Raw genomic sequence first — 19608 nt, 5'->3', positions numbered from 1 at the left:
TTTACATTGCATCCAATGTCCGATGTATGACGTCCGATTGGATACAGTGGGCTTTGGATGCAATGTAAATCCTCCTTTAACGAGTTAAACTTTAAAGAAAAAATATGGAATTGTTAATTGCAAATTACATATTTTTTCTTCAAAACAACTACGTGTTTTCTTTACACCAATCGATTCCTCTCATTATTTTGTACGTGAAAGTATTGAGGTAAGATAATCGAAAAATGAATATCTTACAAGATATTTTACGGTTTATGTAAAATTAAGAAATTATTTCAAGCCTCATAACTCAAAAAGTACCAAACAACTTTTGTCTGAAACATTTTTCTCTCCCGGGCTTAGTTTTCGAGATATTCGACTGGATGTATTAAAATGGGCCACCCTGTATTTTTAATCTTAATTTTAATTATATCATACACCTTTTAAATATTTTGATATATTTTATCTTTAAAGGCTGTAATAAATTTTAATTAAAAACGAAGAACATTATATATTATTTAAAAATAACTTATATTCAACTGTAAGTTTATACACAAATTACACTTATGTACATTGTACATAACATCAACCAATCACAAACGTGACTGCTGTCCACCAACGTTACGCATGCGTGAGAATTTAGTACATAAATTTCGTGGACATGTATTTGACGCAAGTTAGCGGTCTAGTATATAGTATAGATGTCTGTGATTTCGGCCCGAGATATCTAGGGGAAAAGTTAAGCCTACGGCACACGGTACAATTTTTTGTACTGGATTTGATAAGATTTAGTAAAATATTAGAAATGCTGCATTCTGATTGGTGCATTTTTAGTATTTTACTAAAATGTGCCGTGTGTGCCGTCGGCTTTAGGTCCATATTCTGAGGCCCATATTCTGAATCCTCTTTTATCGATAAAAGTGCTTCTAAAAGTGGCCTGTAGCCAATGGCCCATATTCTGAATCCTCTTTTATCGATAAAAGTGCTTCTAAAAGTGGCTTATAAGCCTTCTGATTGGCTATAAGCCACTTTTAGAGGCACTTTTATCGATGAAAGAGGATTCAGGCCCATATTCTGAATCCTCTTTTGTCACCGAGATGTGACACTTGTACGCCAGTGCAGAAAGTTCAACAATAAAGAACAACCTTTTATGTACTTCCTTAACATTCCAAAAGAGGGCGACAGTGTCATCAATTCGCTTCGAATACGCTATTCGCCACGTTGGAAGACTCGACTTGACACTAGGTCATTACCAGAGAACTACAGACCTGAAAGAGAAATATATACATGTTTTAACTCTGTTTCATATAAAATCTCTGTTTACAACTGCCCGAAAATACTATCAAGGTAAGACACTGAGATTTTTACGTTACCATGTGGTTCCATTATGGTTTGAGAAATGACGATATAAATTTTATCCCGATTTATTTAATGCGGCTGACATTTCTTGACATCTACGGAATTTATGCAATTAATTTCTATTACTTGAGCTTCCTTTTATTTGTATTAGCTGTCAAGAAACATTCTCTTTCAATATCAAGACTAATAATATAAGATTATTTTTCAAGAAACTAGGGATAGATTACAGGATTTTTCTTATATTGTATATACAGATGAAAGTCAAAGAACTGCTGAAGACTGTGAACGTAGCATGGTCTCCGCCAGCTCAACATCCCATTATGCTAGCTGCTGGGACTGCGGCACAGCAACTGGATGCGAGTTTCAGTACATCTGCTAGTTTAGACTTATACTCGCTGAATTTACAACAACCAGGATATGAAATGGAACTACGGGTCAGCGTCCCTAGTGATCACAGGTCAGTATAGCTGATGGAAAATTAAATCTGTTACTTTGTTTGCCATTATTGTATATCATTTCTATAGGTTTATCATTTCTATAGGTTTCACAAAATTATTTGGGGATCATATGGTAATAATCCGACAGGTATAATTGTTGGAGGTTGCGAGGATGGCACTATAAAAATCTATTCCGCTGCCAAGTTATTAACCAGAGAAAGTAATTGCTTGATAAGTAGCCCTCGTCGACATACCGGTCCTGTTAGGGCAATGGATTTTAATCCTTTTCGAGAAGAAAACCAATTAGCTACAGGTGCGACAGAAAATGAGATCTATATTTGGGATATTAATACAAGTACACCGACAACTCTTTCTAAAAGTCAACAATCAGAGGATGTTCAACACATTGCTTGGAACAAGCAAGGTGCTTTTATTAGATTATAATCAAAGAAATTGCATGCTGATGTCAAAAATAGTTTATTTCCATGCCAATCTAATTTTGGAAATTAATATGTTATACTTTCTTGTTTATTGTACAGTACACTTGAAAGACATTCTCGCCTCTACATTTTCACAATACTGCATTATATGGAATGTGAAAGAAAAAAAACCGATATTTAAATTGACAGATGCAAACTCGAGGGTATACAATATTTTTTTTTCATCTTGAATGATGACGTAAGAATATATTTAAAGACTATCTTCAAGCAACTATTACGTTTTGGCTATAGGTACGTTGGAAAGCTGCCCAGTGGCATCCAGACATTGGAACACAATTGTGCTTAGCATCAGAGGACGATCAAACGCCTGTTATTGAGTTATGGGATGTAAGAGTTCCAACATCGCCTTTAAAAACGTTGCAAGGACATCAGCGTGGTATCCTTTCAATTGCATGGAATCCGCATGATTCGGACCTACTTTTGAGCTGTGCTAAGGATAATAGAATTTTGTGCTGGAATCCCAATTCAAACGCACCGGTATTGTATAATGGATTATTTTTAATTATTAATTAAAGAAAAATTGATCAAACTCAAGTATTAACATATACTCTTTATATAACTATAGAATGGTGAGATAATATGTGAGTTAGCTCAAACAGCACAATGGAACTTTGATGTGTCTTGGTGTCCAAGGTATCCAGGATTAATTGTTGGCAGCAGCTTTGATGGTCATGCTGTTGTCTACTCTTTACTGGGCAAACAACAGCAAGAAACATCCAAGATGATGGATTCATTCCCAGGAATGGATCCCTTTGCCCAATCTACAGTACAAACAGGATCGACAGCAGTATTAACGAAAGCTCCCAAATGGTTGAAGAGACCATTTGGAGCATCATTTGGAGTGAGTTTTTAAATTTGCATTACGAATCAAACAAACACTATTTATTTATAATAAAAAATAAGAATTATCTAATAAAAATTAATATGAATTTTAGTTTGGTGGTAAATTGGTAATTTTTAAAAATCAATCTGCCGATCCAAATTTAATAAACAGAACAGTTATTATATCACAAGTAATCACACAACCAAATCTTATTCAACGTTCAAACAAATTGAAAGCAACATTGGAGACTGAACAATATAGTGAATTCTGTAAGGAAAAGATGGAGAAATCTCCAGATGAGCATACTAAGAACATCTGGTCCTGTGTACGTGCTTACTTTGATAATAATGTGACAAAGAGTATATTGGAATTATTGGGCTACAATATTGATACAATGAATAATAAATTGAATCAGTTTGTATCTCAGGATGACATCAGCAATATTATAGAAGGTGTTTCTAATTTTAACAATGTAAGATTTGACTGCTTATACTTGCATTATGTACATTTTCTCCTATTCTTCTAATATAAATTATACATCTTTCTCATTTGATAGGTACTGAATGGAAATGTTATGGTTGGCAATACCGCGTTTGGTGCCATTGTGCAAGAACAAGACAAGAAGCTGGTGTCGTCAAATAAATCTGCAGATAGTACTTACACTATAAATACTTCTGATGGTAATCAGCACATAATGATATCTCTGTTATAGTTTGATAAAAGAAGAAGGAATTTTTCAATGATTGATTTGACGTTGTTTTCCAGATGAGGATGGTCTTATCACCCAAGCTATTCTCTTGGGAAACATTGAGGCCGCGGTATCGTTATGCTTTACTAGCAAAAGATACGCCGATGCCATAATTCTTTCGATGGCCGCTGGTCCTGAGCTGTTGGCGCGTACTCAGTACAGATACTTTTCGGAACATTCCAATGCATTAAATTCTCTCATCAATTCATTAGTTAGCGAGAATTGGGCGGAAGTTGTCAAAAATAGTGACATAAAATGCTGGAAGGAGGCACTCGTCGGTATATTTACAAATTCCAGTACGCAGGAACGATCTGCTCTATGTGGTAAGTATGCAAATCACAAATGTAGAAATAATTTTATCACATTATTTATATCTTATAACACGATATGTGTATATAATAGATATGCTTGGCGATCGTTTGGCATCGTGTGAAAACCCCGCTCTTAAAATGCAAGCGCAAATCTGTTACATTTGCTCCGGCAACTTGAATAAATTGGTTGAAGTGTCCAACGCCGATATTCAAGAGGTGGTAGAGTTAGTCGTAATAATGCAGAAAGCTTTGGAGCTTCAGGGCATCAGGGAAATTCATATGCAAGACAGAATCGCCTCTGTGCTGTCACAATATGCCGAGATGTTGGCAGCGGAAGGTGATTTAGAAGCTGCCCTGAATTATCTCGGAAATGGTCAAGAACAGAGAGTTGCAATGTTGAGAGATCGTTTGTGCAAGGCTCTGAGTTACGTACAGGAGCAGAGAAGCGTCCCAAAACCTGCGGGCCTTCAAAACTATCATCAGTATGAGCAGACTGTACCGGGAAGATCGTCGCAAAATACATACAATCCACTGCAACAACCATTACAACAGACAGCACCCGCGCAAAATTTGCAAAACACGTACAATTCGCTACAACAACCGCTGTTACAGCAGACAACAACACCTGTCCAGTACTGGAACACGACTCCACTGAAACAGACTTATGGAGTTTCTACGAATCAAACACTTCAGAATCCTCAGTTGTATGGAATGCCACCACCTCCTCAATCTCAAACGCAATCTACGATCTATGATCAATATTCCGCACCGCATTCATATAATCAAATTCCAGCTGCCCAGCCACTTCCTCCTCCACCTCCGTCAGGTTCCAGTTTGAGTAGTGGTTCGAGGCCGTCCAGTGTCGGACCGCAATCGAGATCAAAATATCTAATTGACCCATCCGTAAAATCCACTTCTGCGTACAGTCAGAGTGCTTATCCGTCATCGAATCAATTGTACAATTCTCAACAAATCGCCCCCGTTCCTGGTTACTCTTTACAAAATGCATATCAACCTCAAGTTCCCATGTCGAGTAATACCTATGCCAGCCAGCCACCAAGTTTTATGAGTAATCCTAAAGAACTCGAACCATACAAGCCGCTTCAACCGAACATAATTCAGCCCCCATTGCAACAAAACACGCCTCAAACTCAAATGTATGAGCATTCTATCGGTGCTCAGTCTCCTTCGCAAATGCAGACACATGGGAACGGAAACGTGCATCAATTGTCGTCACAAGCATCCGGCTGGAATGATCCACCGATCGCGAAAAGTTTTAAAGCGCAGGTAAATCAGTTTATTCATCCAAGTACAATAAGTTTAATTCTCGATCGATAGCTCCTGCACGTTATTTTCCTTTATTCGTACAAGTTATTTACATTACTGATATAAGTATATATGTATTAAAATTATGTAGCCAGTACTGGCACTATACAACGCAAACGAAATGTCCGCGGAACATGCGGGTACCAAAAAATGGAAGGCAAAGCATTCGAAGGGTGTAGACGTTAAGGTAGCTGTTTTCACACTTTGAGAATGTTACATTCTATAACATCTCACAATATGTAGCATACACATTTTACTATTATTGAGATTCAGAGTGTCTATTCCTTGGAAAAATATGGCAAATCTGAAATTCTCAGGGATTTTCTTTGTACCTGGAAGAATTGGAGAATTGTCTGGAATTTTATTAAGATTTAAAATTTTTTTTTTAAATTTCAAAATTTTTTTTTATATTGTAAGCAGTCGGCAATAAGTAAGCTATGAATTATTTCTTTAAAATATATTATTCATCTCTCTGTTTATATTTATGATTTGACAAAATATGCAATGCATATATTTTAATTGTAATTTTTAATGATAATATGCAAGTGATAAATCTTGTGAAAGGTTTTTTTTCTTTTTTTTTCTTTACATTGGCAAATGTAACATTTGGAACTTTGGTAGTTCTGTACTTTTCTTTTCACATGAATGGAAAACAGTAAAACACTAATAAGTGTAAAACAGTAATAAATTTTTTTTTAATTGTATAAAAAAATCTTTAAATATTCTTTTATCAAAATTTGAGCAATGTATGCAGTAGACATTCTGTGATTGTTATCCATGTATTCCTATAGTTTATTAATATAATTAATCCAACTGAATTATAATGTGACATTTTTATACATGTGTGATATAAAACTAATAAGTGTATTGCAAAGAATTCAAATTACTTTGCAAATTTTGAAACTAGTATTACACAGATTTTTATTGATTATTCATATTTCATCTGAATTTTATCATAAATTATACAAGAATCAATAATCTTTTTCATGCATTGTTTTATTGTTATCACTTCAAGTATCAAAGTGAATTTTGTTGAAAGCTTTTCATTTATTTTCACTATGCTATAGATATTATGCGTCATCAATCACCACTGTAAAGTGGTTGAGAGAATCTGAAAAGTTTAAAGTAAGAATAAATCATCAAGAATAAATGACATCTATATTTTTTTTCAGCCAAAAACCGAATATCAACCGCAAAATCCAATTTTGCATCCATTGCGAAGTAGTCAACCAGAATCGAATGTAAGTCTTACATATATATAAAAAGATTTCTATATATTCATATTTTTTTAATAATCATGTATTTTTTAAATATAATTATTTGTATGGTTATATTTTTTGAATCAATTGCTTTAGCCATCATCACAAGATAATTTCTATCAAGAGTCTCACTCCCCTTTCAATGTGCAATATGGTCAAGGCACATTGAATACTGCGCCAGTTAACAAACCAATTGAACCATTATTACAATCTGCGATGCCTGCTGTTACTGCAAAAGTGGTCGAACCAGAAAAACCTAAAGCACCTATTCCCGAGCAACATGTGCATCTAAAAACGATATTAGATGAATTAAAAAATCAGTGTTATGAAAATGCCAAGAATCCAGTAAGAGCAATTGACATTATTATTATACATGTATACAAATTATATTTGTAATAATAAGGTAACTGTAACAATTTTCATTTCTTTAAATACTAATTTTACATTTTTTTACCGTTTCATATCAGATGTTTGAATTCATGTTATTATTCTAGCAAATCAAAAGGAAGATAGAAGATGTATCAAGGAAACTGGAAGTGTTATATGATTGTCTTAGAGAGAATATAGTAAGTCAATTATATATTATTGTATGCATTATCAAAATTTATAATTATATCGTTTTTTTTTTTACAGTTATCTCAGAATACTTTACAAGGGTTACATCAGATATCACAAATGATACAAAATGGCAATTATACAGGAGGATTAGATTTACATACGCAATTAGTATCAGGACCAGATTTTAGTCAAATAGCTTCCTTTATGCCTGGGATTAAAGTATTACTTCTAAGTGCCCTTCAATTAAGCGTTTACATTAGATAGAATCATACGTTTAATTGCCCACATTACATATTGTATACTCATGAATTTTTATGATTCTAAATATCCTTAACGACGATTATTTGCATTAACTTTATATAATAATCAGTATATCAATAATGTAGCATATAGCGATATTCAAGCTTGAATTATACATCGTTTATCCACGTTTTTATATACTCTGCTTTAAAAATTGTATATTTTATTAGAATTCAAAGTAGCTTTATATAATTTCGTTAATAATCTTTTATTGTTATATACATGTATACACAAAAAAAATAACGAAATATATTTACAAACGATATCTATATATAAAAATTTCAAGGCAAAATATGAAAAATTTGTTTTAATAATTATATATGTATATAATTATGATATTAAAATTTGTTATGAGAAATAAAAATTTAAAAAAAAATTTTTTTTCCATAAATCTCAAAATTTTTATTTCCAGTTTTGTGCTCAATATGTAAATTGAAATTTTGTGCGATAAATAAAAGCAATATGTTCTTTTAATTGGACATGAATTTTTCTCTATATATTATTCCATATAAAATCTTCACAAAATATTTCATATATAAAATTTTTGCCGTGTATCAAGTTATGACAAAATTAGAACAAGATCCAAAATTAATTCATGAAATAATTAAAGTATGCAGAATTGCAGTTTTTTCATTGACTATGAATTTTTGTAACAATTCGTCTAAAGGATCAATGCCGTCCCGTGCAGCTAGTCGACGCATGGCTTGCTTCACTTCCTCGCGCACTCCTTTATCAGCACCACGAGTAGTGATACGGCGATCTAAAATACAAATTATAATTATTTTAATTTACATTTATCATATAAGCAATATAATAAACATGTGTCGAATGAAATGTACTTTGTAAAACTCCCGCGCCTGTAGTTATGTCCAGTGATATTCCACCACCGTGTTCAGTCCATAAATATGTTAATTCTTCTAAAATATCTACGCATATTATATACGTTTGGAATAACGGGTAAGCAAAACTTCCGCGATTAAGAATTCTTTCAGTTATTCCAGTCAAAGTATTGGCTTCTTGCGGCCAATCTATCTGTATTAGGACCAAAGCATGTCCAATAGCCAAGTCCCCGACATTTCCAAGTAAAGAGAAATTTTCCTAGAATCATAATTATAATCTTATATTCTCTCTCTCTCTCTCTCTCGTCAATACGAATCATATATTACCTTTATAGCTAAAAGAAGCAATTTGCAACAATATTGTAAAACAGAGAAACGGGCGAGAGTCAAATAATGTAAATGTCTTATGCTTGGAATTGTCAAATTGTGAGATATTTTGCCTGACACAGTGGGTAACAAACTTGCTACCAAAACAATATGTTCCAACATTCCCTAAAAAAAAAGATTATTTTTAATAGCTTTGAAAACAGAAGGGAAATATATGAAATTAAAAATCATGTAATTATAATAATAGCGCACCTTATAATCTCTCAAAAAGAAACACATACTAGCCAAACGAAGATTAACAGATAAATTACTGCCTTCTTGTGATAATCTGGCCAGCACTTCATGATGTAAGCCTTTATACATCGCCAAATCTGTTAAGAATGGATTCAACCAGGAATCTAATCGTAACTGTTGACTCAGTTTGCCGATTTCTCTCTGAAGATAGTCACTACTGTGTAATAAGTCCCACAATTTTACCGCCAATGCTAGACCATTGCCATTGTAATCGCTATCACTGGTTACTAATACACTCGTATTTTCTTCTCGTTTTCGTTTTTTCAACTTTGGCTCTGATTTACAGAATTCAAGGAGTAAATATAAAGCTATAATCATTTGAATGTTGTAAATATAATATTTTACCTGTGGAGGAATGTATTCCTTCTCCAAAAGCCTCTACTAGGCAATACATTGTCTCGTCATTGTTAATAAGAGTGGCATGTTCATTTAATATTCTTAATAATGTTACAACTGTACACATCAATAATTGTCTGACTATAAGCTCGTCGCATAAGCCTGTATTGTGCGCAATTGCATACTGTTGCAATCTATCGCTGTACATCTCGCAGTTCCAAGGCGTAGAAAATAAATTGCTCAACTCCCATCCCAATTTCTTGCCTATTAACTCCACAATTTGGAATAATCTGTCCCATGGGTTTTGAATATGTGCATCCTGCGGCTGCTGTATATATGCCAAGTAAAATTCTATGGCCTTACATAGCAATCTTAAACTGAGACGAGGATTTAATTCTACAGGAGCAGCACCAAGCAATGGTAATGCATCGCATGCTAATAATCTTCTGAAACCATTCACAGCTCGGCCTGGATGACTATGTTTCTCGGCGGTTAAGAGAGTCTCCACCAAACGTGGCTAAAATGATAAATAGATAATTTCTAAGAAGCACATACTTTTACATATTTTAATTAATTTACTAAAACAATTTATATATCTTGATTGAGATACATACTCCGTGAGTTGCTATGGTTTGGGGAAATCTACGTAACAACAAAAGCAATAATTTGCAATGCTCCATTGTGTCTTCGCTGTGATCGGCTGTCATGATAAGTAATCTATGTTGCAAATCCTGTGGAATATGTTGAAACATTTGGCACAAAAATTCTGCCTCACTATCGCATTGCTCCAAACGAAGGCATGTTGTTACCGTTTCTATTTCTTTCCATATGTCACGGTCGTCCGGAAAATTTTGGAATCTATATTTTGGATTATTAGAAAAAAAAGAGTAGCATATATATATAAATTTTGCATAGTAATCAGTACTCACATTTCGCTGAAACATTTTGCCGCTTCTTTGACATTTTTTGACAGTTTCTCGATTCGATATGCCTCAAACTAAAAACAGTACGTAAAGAATTAAGCAACTGTACATCTGTACAATTATTATACAACTATATACACTAGTTTCAATCCTAGTTACTGTAAAATTTAAACCATTAATTTTCAGAATGTATAATTAATTATCATTATTGTTAATTTGAAAGTAAAAAAAAAAGAAAAAAGTTAATAAGATGATGAAATATTCAAACCTGTACTTTTGCACTATGAGGAAACAGAGATTTTGCAGTAATTAGCCACGATTTAGCAGCATAAATATCGATCGGCAACGCTTCTTTAGCTCTCCTTATTAAATAATCTTCCTTAGATAATTGATTATCCGGACCAGGTGGTTTTTCCAACATTTTGTGTATATAATATTAGATGTAGAAAACGTAATCTTTCTAAAATTTTTACAAAATACACCTGTTATATGTAACTTAAATATACACAACTCTTTCTCTCTCTCTCTCTCTCTCCACACTATTTCCTCTCTCATAATTTTTTTTGTAAACATATAATATTAAATTGTTTATTCTCTTACATAGGGGCTCTTTATTGATGATAAATGATTTATCTTAGCTAACAGCAAATATTTCCAATTACATGCCAAATAAATATCGCTATTAACTCTTAATTTCAATTTCTGATTTTTTGTTTGTCTTGTAAAAATTGTTTATCATTTTATTCATCAATTTTTCGAGCGAAAAAGAGAGAAAGGTCACTAATTTCTCGGTAGATTACCATTGGTCTAAGGTCTATTCTTTATAGCTGAACTGGCTGCACTGGGTTGCACTAGAGACCCTCTAATCAGAGTCACGAAATAACGTCCCCAATTTCGATTGGTGCCGCCATGTTTTTACTAAATAGTTTAAAATTACATGCCTAGTTGTTCCGCATTAAATTGTGATAATTCAACTGAAAAAGGATATGTAATGAAAGTTTTTCCACGCGATAAAGAACGAAGAGCAAAATGGGCAGCAAATGTGAGACGAAAAAATTGGAATCCAACCAATACTTTTCGGTTTTAGTAAAAACATGGCGTTGCCGACCCAACCTTATTGACGTTATTTCGTGACTCTGATTAGAGGATCTCTAGGTTGCACTAGTTCAGAAGTTATCTTTTTCCTCCCAATGTAGAATAAAAAGGATAACTTCTGAACTAGTGCAGTCCAGTGCAGCCAGTTCAGCTATAAAAAACAGACCTCTAGTTTCCAACGAAGCATCGGCCACATTCAGCGGACTCAACAGTTGGGCAACATTACTAGATTTTCCAATGTAATTCGACTCTGATTCATCGTATTTGAAAGTAGAAACCAATCATGTTCGGTTGCTATTCGGCAGTGAGTCCGCTGAGTGCGGCCATTGTATCCGGGTCCTTAGGGCGCATTCACGCCTTGGCAAATAAAGTCACTAGATTTACAAAGTACCTCAATCATTCGCCATTTTGGCTCCAACAAGCGGCTCATTCAAATTATATATTTGCATGAACCCTTGATGACAATATATTTTTGTCAATTTTAGTTATTCGCGTTTTTTGTTGTTATTTTTGCTTTTTGGGATGAGAAATAAACGAAAACCTTTTTCATTTTGATTTCTATAGCAGAGAGAAGCTTGAGAGCGGTCATGGCCCCCGATTTAGGTGGAATCCGTATTTGAACAGCCTCTATGGCCGGTATTCATAGTTCGATCTTATAAGTTATACTGGGTGTTAAAAAAGTCTGGACACGATCGAATATCTCGATAAGGAAGAGTTTTACTAGAAAGTGTTTCAGACAAAAGTTGTATGGCTTCGAGGGGGCCATCAGATGGTGGCAATGATTTGACCTTGGAGAGTCATTTGAAGATCACGTGAAGGTCACCGTCAATTTCTTAAATGGAACTCCCTATTTTTTATTACATATTCTTGTAGCTTATCTCGAGGGCTTTCCAAAACACTATAATAAAATATTTTTCCCTCAAGTACTTTTTGAGTTATAAGGCTTGAAATAATTTCTTAATTTTACATAAACCGTAAAATATCTTGTAAAATATTCATTTTTCGATTATCTTACCTTAATACTTTTATGTACAAAATAATGAGAGGAATTAATTGGTGTAAAGAAAACACATAGTTATTTATAAGAAAAAATATGTAATTGTTAATTGCAAATTACATATTTTTTCTTCGAAGCAACTATGTGTTTTCTTTACACCAATTGATTCCTCTCATTATTTTGTACATAAAAGTATTAAGGTAAGATAATCGAAAAATGAATATTTTACAAGATATTTTATGGTTTATGTAAAATTAAGAAATGATTTCAAGCCTTATAACTCAAAAAGTACTCGAGGGAAAAATATTTTATTATAGTGTTTTGGTAAGCTCTCGAGATAAGCTACAAGAATATGCAATAAAAAATAGAGAGTTCCATTTAAGAAATTGACGGTGACCTTCACGTGATCTTCAAATAACTCTCCAAGGTCAAATCATTGCCACCATCTGATGGCCCCCTCGAAGCCATACAACTTTTGTCTGAAACACTTTCTAGTAAAACTCTTCCTTATCGAGATATTCGACCGTGTCCAGACTTTTTTAACACCAAGTATAATAAATATTTATATATAATATTCACTGAATGTTTTACAGATATTTACAAGATATTAGTTTACATATCCTGTAGATATTTATGAAACCTCGAATTGCGGACATTTGGATATCTACAGCATCTGTAATAGCTATTTTTCATATATTCGTGGATATTTATTCTATCTTCTATGATACATATATGGCGGAATTCGCCATAAAAAAAAATTAATCGTTGCGGCTAACTTTTGGAGTTCTGAGCTCCTCTCACAAAAGAAGAGATACAGCTATAACAGTCTTCGAGCTAATGCGCTCTTTTTTTTCCGATAAGCCACGACTCGCGGGACCAGTGCTGCGGCCTTATATATTATACTGTCTTAAATGGATCCCACTTTCGGGTTAGGCGTTTTTCTTTTCGCCACCTAGCGAACATGATACTTTTTATTACAGATTGGAATTGTACGTGAAAAAATAAGAAACTTTTGTATCAAACGTTTTTTCTAAAAATGCCTCTGTCAATCTTAAAATTGACCTTGAAAGTAACTGTGATGAACTTTAATAAAAAGTACCATGTTCCCCTAAAAAAATTCAACTTCCGATCCGGATGGCGTATTTCCGGTCGGAATCAAAAGTTGAAAATATCACCATTTGATTCACGCATGCTCAGTCTACCAGTTTACGACATAAAAGTGAGAAAAATATTAAAAAAGATAATGGGTGGATTCTGTGATTTATAAAGTATTTAATTCATGTTTTGTGGTACAAAAAATATTTAAATTAATGTTTCGTTTGTTTATTTTCTCTTATATTCATATTTTATTTTGTTAATCTCTATATGAAATGAAATAAAGATTAAATATAAGGAATTTTTTCTTATGTCTTATTTCTTATTATTATATATTATTTCGATATTTTAATCAAATAATCATAATGTTTAGTTTCTCTAAAACGTTTATTTTTTATTTATGTTGCTAAAATATAATGTTTATATAAAGTTTAAGATTTGTCTGATTCAAATATGAGCGGGAATTGCTCAGATCTAGAGGATCAATCAAAACTGGATATCACATGGCTCTTAGACAGTCAGACATAGATTTATTTTTATATTTTGATCTATATTAATCCATGGTTTAAAAAAAATAAATATCCAAGATTTCAAAATATTGATCTTTTGATCATTTATATTTAAACATTACAAAACAAATGTCAAAAAGATCAATCATTTCTAATATTCTTGAAAAAAATTCTTAAAAATTATTAATTTTTCCTGCTATTAGAATAAAAACTGGGTCCTCCATTTCAATTATAATACGCGCGATAAAGCATCCCAATGGCTTATATTATATCGTCTCAATTACCGACATCATCAATTGCCAGACAATCCGCGTCGATCTGGCGGCTTAAAGGTCGACGATTTTTCTCGAGATTTTTCCCGGGACAGCGCGAGGCGGGCAACAAAGACGTAATTTTGCAAATCCCCTGAGCGATATGGAGGCGTTTCCGCGTACGGGCTCGAGTAGTTCCATTTATAAAGATATAACAGAGCGTCTTAAATCCGCTTATGCTATACTGTGTACTCCATGAGACGCAGATTCTATCCCGTGAGCCTCCCACAAAAGCTCCCTTAAGTGGTTATGGCGCTTTGGCTTTGTATCCGACGGCTTTTCGCGGGCTCGACTTAAGTATCGGAAATAAAGCTTCATCGACCCGATCTTGATTTATGCGCGAAAATGGAAAATCGCCATCGAACTGCCCTTTTCAGAACTAACCTGCACGAAGGATGATTTATCATCGATGGTCCATCTGATTTCCTTGGTATAGAGAATCTAGAGATAGAACAAAACAACTCTTCACAAAGCAATACTCTTTGAGGATATTTTTTGTCTCAACGTTATTGGAAATATTAATAATTAAATTAGCTAAGAAACATACATATATTTTATTGTTACTTTTACGATCCACAAGACAATACATAATGATCTTTATAAAAATATATATTCCTTCTTCTTTAAAAATTAAAGAATATAAACTGTTTAACTAACTTTTAAGTAACATATCTATATAATTGGAGAACGTGTATTTCAAATCAAAGATAAAATATAGTAAAACATTAATGATTTATTAAAAAATAAAAAATTTGAAATAAAAATTATTAAATTAATTTTTGTGTATCGTAAGATTTTTTTTCTATAATGCATTTTTTCTCTCTCATCTTCCGAGAGAAGATTGTCGAATGGAAATTAGTTAATATAGTTATATATATATATATATATAGTTATATATATATATATATATATAGTTAATATAGTTATATATATATATATATATATATATATATATATATATATATATTTCGAGTCGAGATCCATGGGGTGGCAATGGTGTCATGTTTCGTCTGCAACTAAATTTCGCATCTACAAGGCGGTTAGGAATGCACAGCCGGTGGCTGTATTAGTTTCTTCTCTGTCTCTCCTCCATGGTGGTTCCCATAATAGCATTAAAATTACCGAGGAAATTCAATTCTCATAGAGTTGGATATATATCGCTCGCATAGCTCATACTCGTGCTTATAGTCGATTGTGCACGAAAAAAATCATGACAAATGGATAGCGTTTAACATTCGATTCGAATCAATACTCAGCTTAACCTCAGATGAGATAAGAGGGAAAAATAAAATTATATATTTCTCGATATAACATTGTGATACAGAATTAATAAGTATAAACACTTACAGTCGCATTTATATTTCAGCGACAAGAAGTTACACGTGATACAAGTGAAATAAAAATTTTAGAATTAATCAAAATTTGCAACCAGTATTTTTTTTAAACAATTTTCATGTCAAATAAATGTGAACATAAATTTCAAATATGTAATTTTACTAAAATCTATTCAACTGTGCTTGGATATAGCAATTGTCTATATTTCATATAAACAATATCTATATTTTGGATAATTTTCATAAAAGAAGTATTTCAAAAAGCTAATATTTATCAAAATAAAAAAGATTGTTTCGAGTGATATTATTAGAATTTTATTCATATTGCTCAAAATATTTGCGCAAGTGTTTACAGTTTCGTGAAAATCTGCTGAATATTATCAGATAAAGCAGCATAGAGTAGTTAAATATGTGTATATATATTTAAATGTGTGTATACACACTGGGGTAAATAATCAAAGTATAGATATTTAAGAGACGTTTTTCTTCAAATTCTCTGACAAGTATTTTCTCTTAATAAATTTAGTTAATTTTTAAATTTTGATAAACATAGATAGTATACTCTTCTCGGTCACACAGATTTGTTTTAAAATAAAATTTAAACAATGTAAAGGAAAACATTTCTAAAAGACAATTCTCTCTCTCTCTCTCTTAAATTCTTTGAACTTTTTTTATTTCTAGAAATAAACTCTCCGTTGAAGCAACTCTTTTTTGATCGAACGAGAACTCGCATTTGATGAAAAACACCCTGTATATGTCGCGTACAGCCACGTAGCCAGCAACCACTATGGATAGCTTAGGTTGGTTAGTTAGCGTGCAAGTACACGTATCAAAGGCACTCAGAATCCGAGCTTAACAAAGGCAGCTTCGGGTTTACCAACCGTGTCACGTAGTACGTGTATACCTTACCTGCCTACTCACGCGCGCGCTTCGCAAAACCTAAACCTCCTGGCGGGCCGTATAACTTTGGCCTTAATGCGTCAACGGGGAGCGGGATAAGTTTCAGAGGGCGGATCAATTAAAACTAATTATTCCCGTCGGCGTAATCGGAGCTCCCGCGGGCGATCGCGACTAATTGTATACGCAAGGGCTCTGTTTAAAGGAGGAGTTCACACTGATAGAAAACAATATTGAGAGTTTCTAGGATAACTCGTGAAATGTCATCCTGTGATTAACTTTATAAAGAATCAAGAGAACTCGGTGATTATAAAAATTCGATATATTATAAGCTTTAATATTATTAATAAAATCGGAAATTTAATAAGATATGAAATTTAAAGGGTGCACTTCCGAAAAGGGCATATCTCTGATTGTTCTGAAATTTTATATACTAATGCATTTCAACGCGCGCGCTTATTACGAATGTGACAATGAAAATTGGCGACAAGATTATCTTCAAAGTCAAAATGAAGAAAAAAATAATTTTTTTTGTAATTATTTTCTTTATTATCATAATAAATATTGATTTTAATAGAAAAAGTTTCAAATAAAAGTTGTACCTCTCTTAAAAATGCAACTTTTATGTTCTATACATTATTACTGCAAAAAACAGTATTTTATGAGAAAAATGCAAATTAATATTTTGGGTGTTCTTTCGATTGGGACATCCATGTTTCTATAATTTTGCATAGATTTGTAACTTTGCACACAAAGCAAGATCCATCCCCAAACTGAATTTTAATTTGTAATCATAAATAGGTTTGGGTTAGGTTGTACAGTAGTATTTCCTTTTGGAAGTGGAGCCCCTCCATAGGGGGAGGGCGGAACTCACTGTATTCACGTATGTACTCTCCATGCGAAGGATAGGTTAAGATGATAACGCACTCCAAAATAGTAGATGGACTTAAAATTTTAACGATTTTATTAAAATAAACAGAAATTGCGTTTTTCTCGTAAAATACTGCTTCAACAATAATAATGTATAACATAATAATGTAGAACATAAAAGCGTTTTTAAGGTAAAAGGTATAATTTTTATTTAATTTTTATTTGAAACTTTTTCTATTAAAATCAGTCTTATAACTTGTATATCTCAGAAAAAATCGTACAGTGGCAGTCGAAAGTGGATTTGAAAGGTAAAGACCAATACTATGCCATGCCATTGGTAGAAATATTTAAAAAATTAGCTTCCCTTATAATAAATTCATGAAATTGGTCGAAATAACCATTTTTGGACTATTTAACCACAAATTATTCAAGAACGTGTTGAAGAAATTTTGCGGAGATTCTGCTAGAGATTCTGTTAGATTTGTCTTCAACGTTAAAAGCTTTATCAGATTCACCTGCTCTGCTTTATGTAACTAAACCTAAAATTTCGCAGGCCTGTGTAATCGATAACCAATGATCGAGTAACCGACTTTTTTCTTATAGTTCGATATTTTATTAAAATCTTTCATTCTTAATTTAATGTATAACTCAATTTTTTGATGCTTACATCAAAACATGCTGAAACAGGAAAAATGTACAACTAACTTATAATAAAATGTTATTATAGTAACCATAAGGATGAGCCCCCCTCCCAAAGCTCGAAATATGTGATGGTGATTAGGCATTCGCACGGATCACAGAAAAGTGCCGATAAGCATCGCAAATTCGGTCTCGTGTGTACGATGCTCCTCCACGATAGGGGCTATCACAAATTTCAAGCCAAATGTGCAACTAAGTACCTACTTAGGCACCCCGTTTGACGCAAGGGATTGAGCTCGTCCATTTGAATGGGAGATTTAGCCAGCGGATTTTCCCGTCCCGAATTGAGCTATTGTGTCCTTTTAAAACGACCACCTGACGGCCCTTGACACACTACCGTTTGCCTTTCTGCATTTTAAACACGGCTCGTTTGTCTTCTCTCAGTCGAATCTCGATTGATAAAGACAATTCGAAAGAAAAAATATGTAACTGTTAATTGCAAATTACATATTTTTTCTAAAAAAACATATATATTTTCTTTACACCAATTGATTTTTCTTATTATTTCATACATAAAAATATAGAGCTAATAATGAAAAATGAATATTTTACTAGATATTTTATAGTTTATGTAAAATTAAGAAATTATTTTAAGTCTCATAACTCAAAAAGTACTTAATGAAAAATAATTTAATTATAGTGTTTTGGAAAGCTCTCAAGATAAGCTACAAGAATATGTAATGAGAAATAGGGGTTTCCATTTAAAATTTTCAGTTTTTTTAAGTTTGACCTTCAAAAAGTCTTCAAACTTGACCCCTAAGTCAAGATCAAGATCACCATCAGATGTTCCTCTCTGAATCCTACAACTTTTGTATATGACATTTTTTTCTAAAGTGCCTTCCTAAAGAGTTATTCCAGTGAGTCATTTAAAATGGAACACCCTTTATATGTATATATATGTATATCATGTTTGAGAAGTAAAGGAATTATATAAATAATAATAATTTTATCCTAAATTATGTTATAAAAATTATATTAAATATATATTGTTTTAAGCAATTATATTAGATAAAAATTGTTAACAAAATCGAGATAAGATAATCCATAAGAGATAAAAATCGATCAAAATCGATCAAAATTTTTATTACAAAGATTCACTCAAAAATCAAGATGAGACTTATAAGTTTTCAAAAGTTTTCAAAACTAATAAATATTTTTATGATTATTGTCTTATCTTAACTTTCTTGCGATCCTAGAGTCGAATACGAAAACACAATGTGTGTATCATTAAAAATTGGATATTGGTTTAATATTTTAATGTATTCAAATCATATTTTATTTTTCGGAAAGGGATTTAGCTGGACTTATTGCGAGTATTTTAGAAATAATTGTCAACGCGACAATATCAGACAGTGTAAATTGTTGTGCGAACATTATCGCTTCAATTTTGGCAGCTGCTTTATTAACACCGCTTTTTCCAAGCCACGGCGCCAATCTGCCCTAGAGCATAACACGAAAATCTAATAGACGCGTTCACGCCCA

General features: G+C 32.8%; 2 protein-coding genes and 1 long non-coding RNA gene across 8 annotated transcripts; 2 read left to right on the top strand and 1 right to left on the bottom strand.

The window, feature by feature from the left end:
- Positions 1–1012: 1012 nt before the first annotated feature.
- Sec31 (COPII coat complex component secretory 31) lies at positions 1013–7917 on the top strand. Of its 3 annotated transcripts, XM_083106854.1 has the most exons (15): positions 1015–1326; positions 1593–1795; positions 1880–2199; positions 2315–2418; positions 2507–2752; positions 2841–3116; positions 3211–3570; positions 3655–3778; positions 3864–4169; positions 4249–5444; positions 5575–5670; positions 6656–6724; positions 6839–7087; positions 7237–7308; positions 7376–7917. In XM_083106854.1, the coding sequence occupies exons 2-15, from the start codon at positions 1593–1595 to the stop codon at positions 7562–7564; spliced, it is 3810 nt and encodes a 1269-aa protein (XP_082962980.1). In that variant the 5' UTR covers positions 1015–1326; the 3' UTR covers positions 7565–7917. The 3 variants fall into 3 exon arrangements, with proteins under 3 accessions (XP_082962991.1, XP_082962980.1, XP_082962986.1); XM_083106865.1 differs by lacking the exon at positions 7376–7917 and having other exon boundaries at positions 1013–1326; positions 6839–7145; XM_083106860.1 differs by lacking the exon at positions 5575–5670 and having other exon boundaries at positions 1019–1326; positions 7376–7914.
- On the bottom strand, positions 7730–11432 carry Ints10 (integrator complex subunit 10). 3 transcript variants are annotated; one of them, XM_083106889.1, is made up of 9 exons: positions 11120–11432; positions 10588–10779; positions 10326–10393; positions 10011–10254; positions 9406–9913; positions 9019–9335; positions 8767–8931; positions 8440–8698; positions 7730–8360 (listed from the first exon to the last, which is right to left on the bottom strand). In XM_083106889.1, exons 2-9 carry the CDS (start codon positions 10738–10740, stop codon positions 8194–8196), a joined length of 1881 nt encoding a protein of 626 aa, XP_082963015.1. In that variant the 5' UTR covers positions 10741–10779; positions 11120–11432; the 3' UTR covers positions 7730–8193. The 3 variants fall into 3 exon arrangements, with proteins under 3 accessions (XP_082963015.1, XP_082963006.1, XP_082963025.1); XM_083106880.1 differs by lacking the exon at positions 11120–11432 and adding an exon at positions 10920–11109; XM_083106899.1 differs by lacking the exon at positions 11120–11432 and adding an exon at positions 10920–11109 and having other exon boundaries at positions 10594–10779.
- A 6072-nt stretch (positions 11433–17504) lies between these two features.
- On the top strand, positions 17505–18957 carry LOC145959304 (uncharacterized). Of its 2 annotated transcripts, none has more exons than XR_014434973.1 (3): positions 17505–17618; positions 18155–18551; positions 18767–18957. It is a non-coding gene; the product is annotated as an uncharacterized LOC145959304 (long non-coding RNA). The 2 variants fall into 2 exon arrangements; XR_014434972.1 differs by lacking the exon at positions 17505–17618 and adding an exon at positions 17889–17956.
- The last annotated feature ends 651 nt before the right edge of the window (positions 18958–19608 follow it).

This window comes from Camponotus vicinus, unplaced genomic scaffold, assembly GCF_025532165.1.
Source record: "Camponotus vicinus isolate PSW18456_S1 unplaced genomic scaffold, iyCamVici1.0 SCAF_1, whole genome shotgun sequence".
Taxonomy (NCBI): Eukaryota; Metazoa; Arthropoda; class Insecta; order Hymenoptera; family Formicidae; genus Camponotus; species Camponotus vicinus.
Note: the sequence above shows the minus strand (reverse complement) of the source record. Positions and strands in the feature narration are given on the sequence as shown.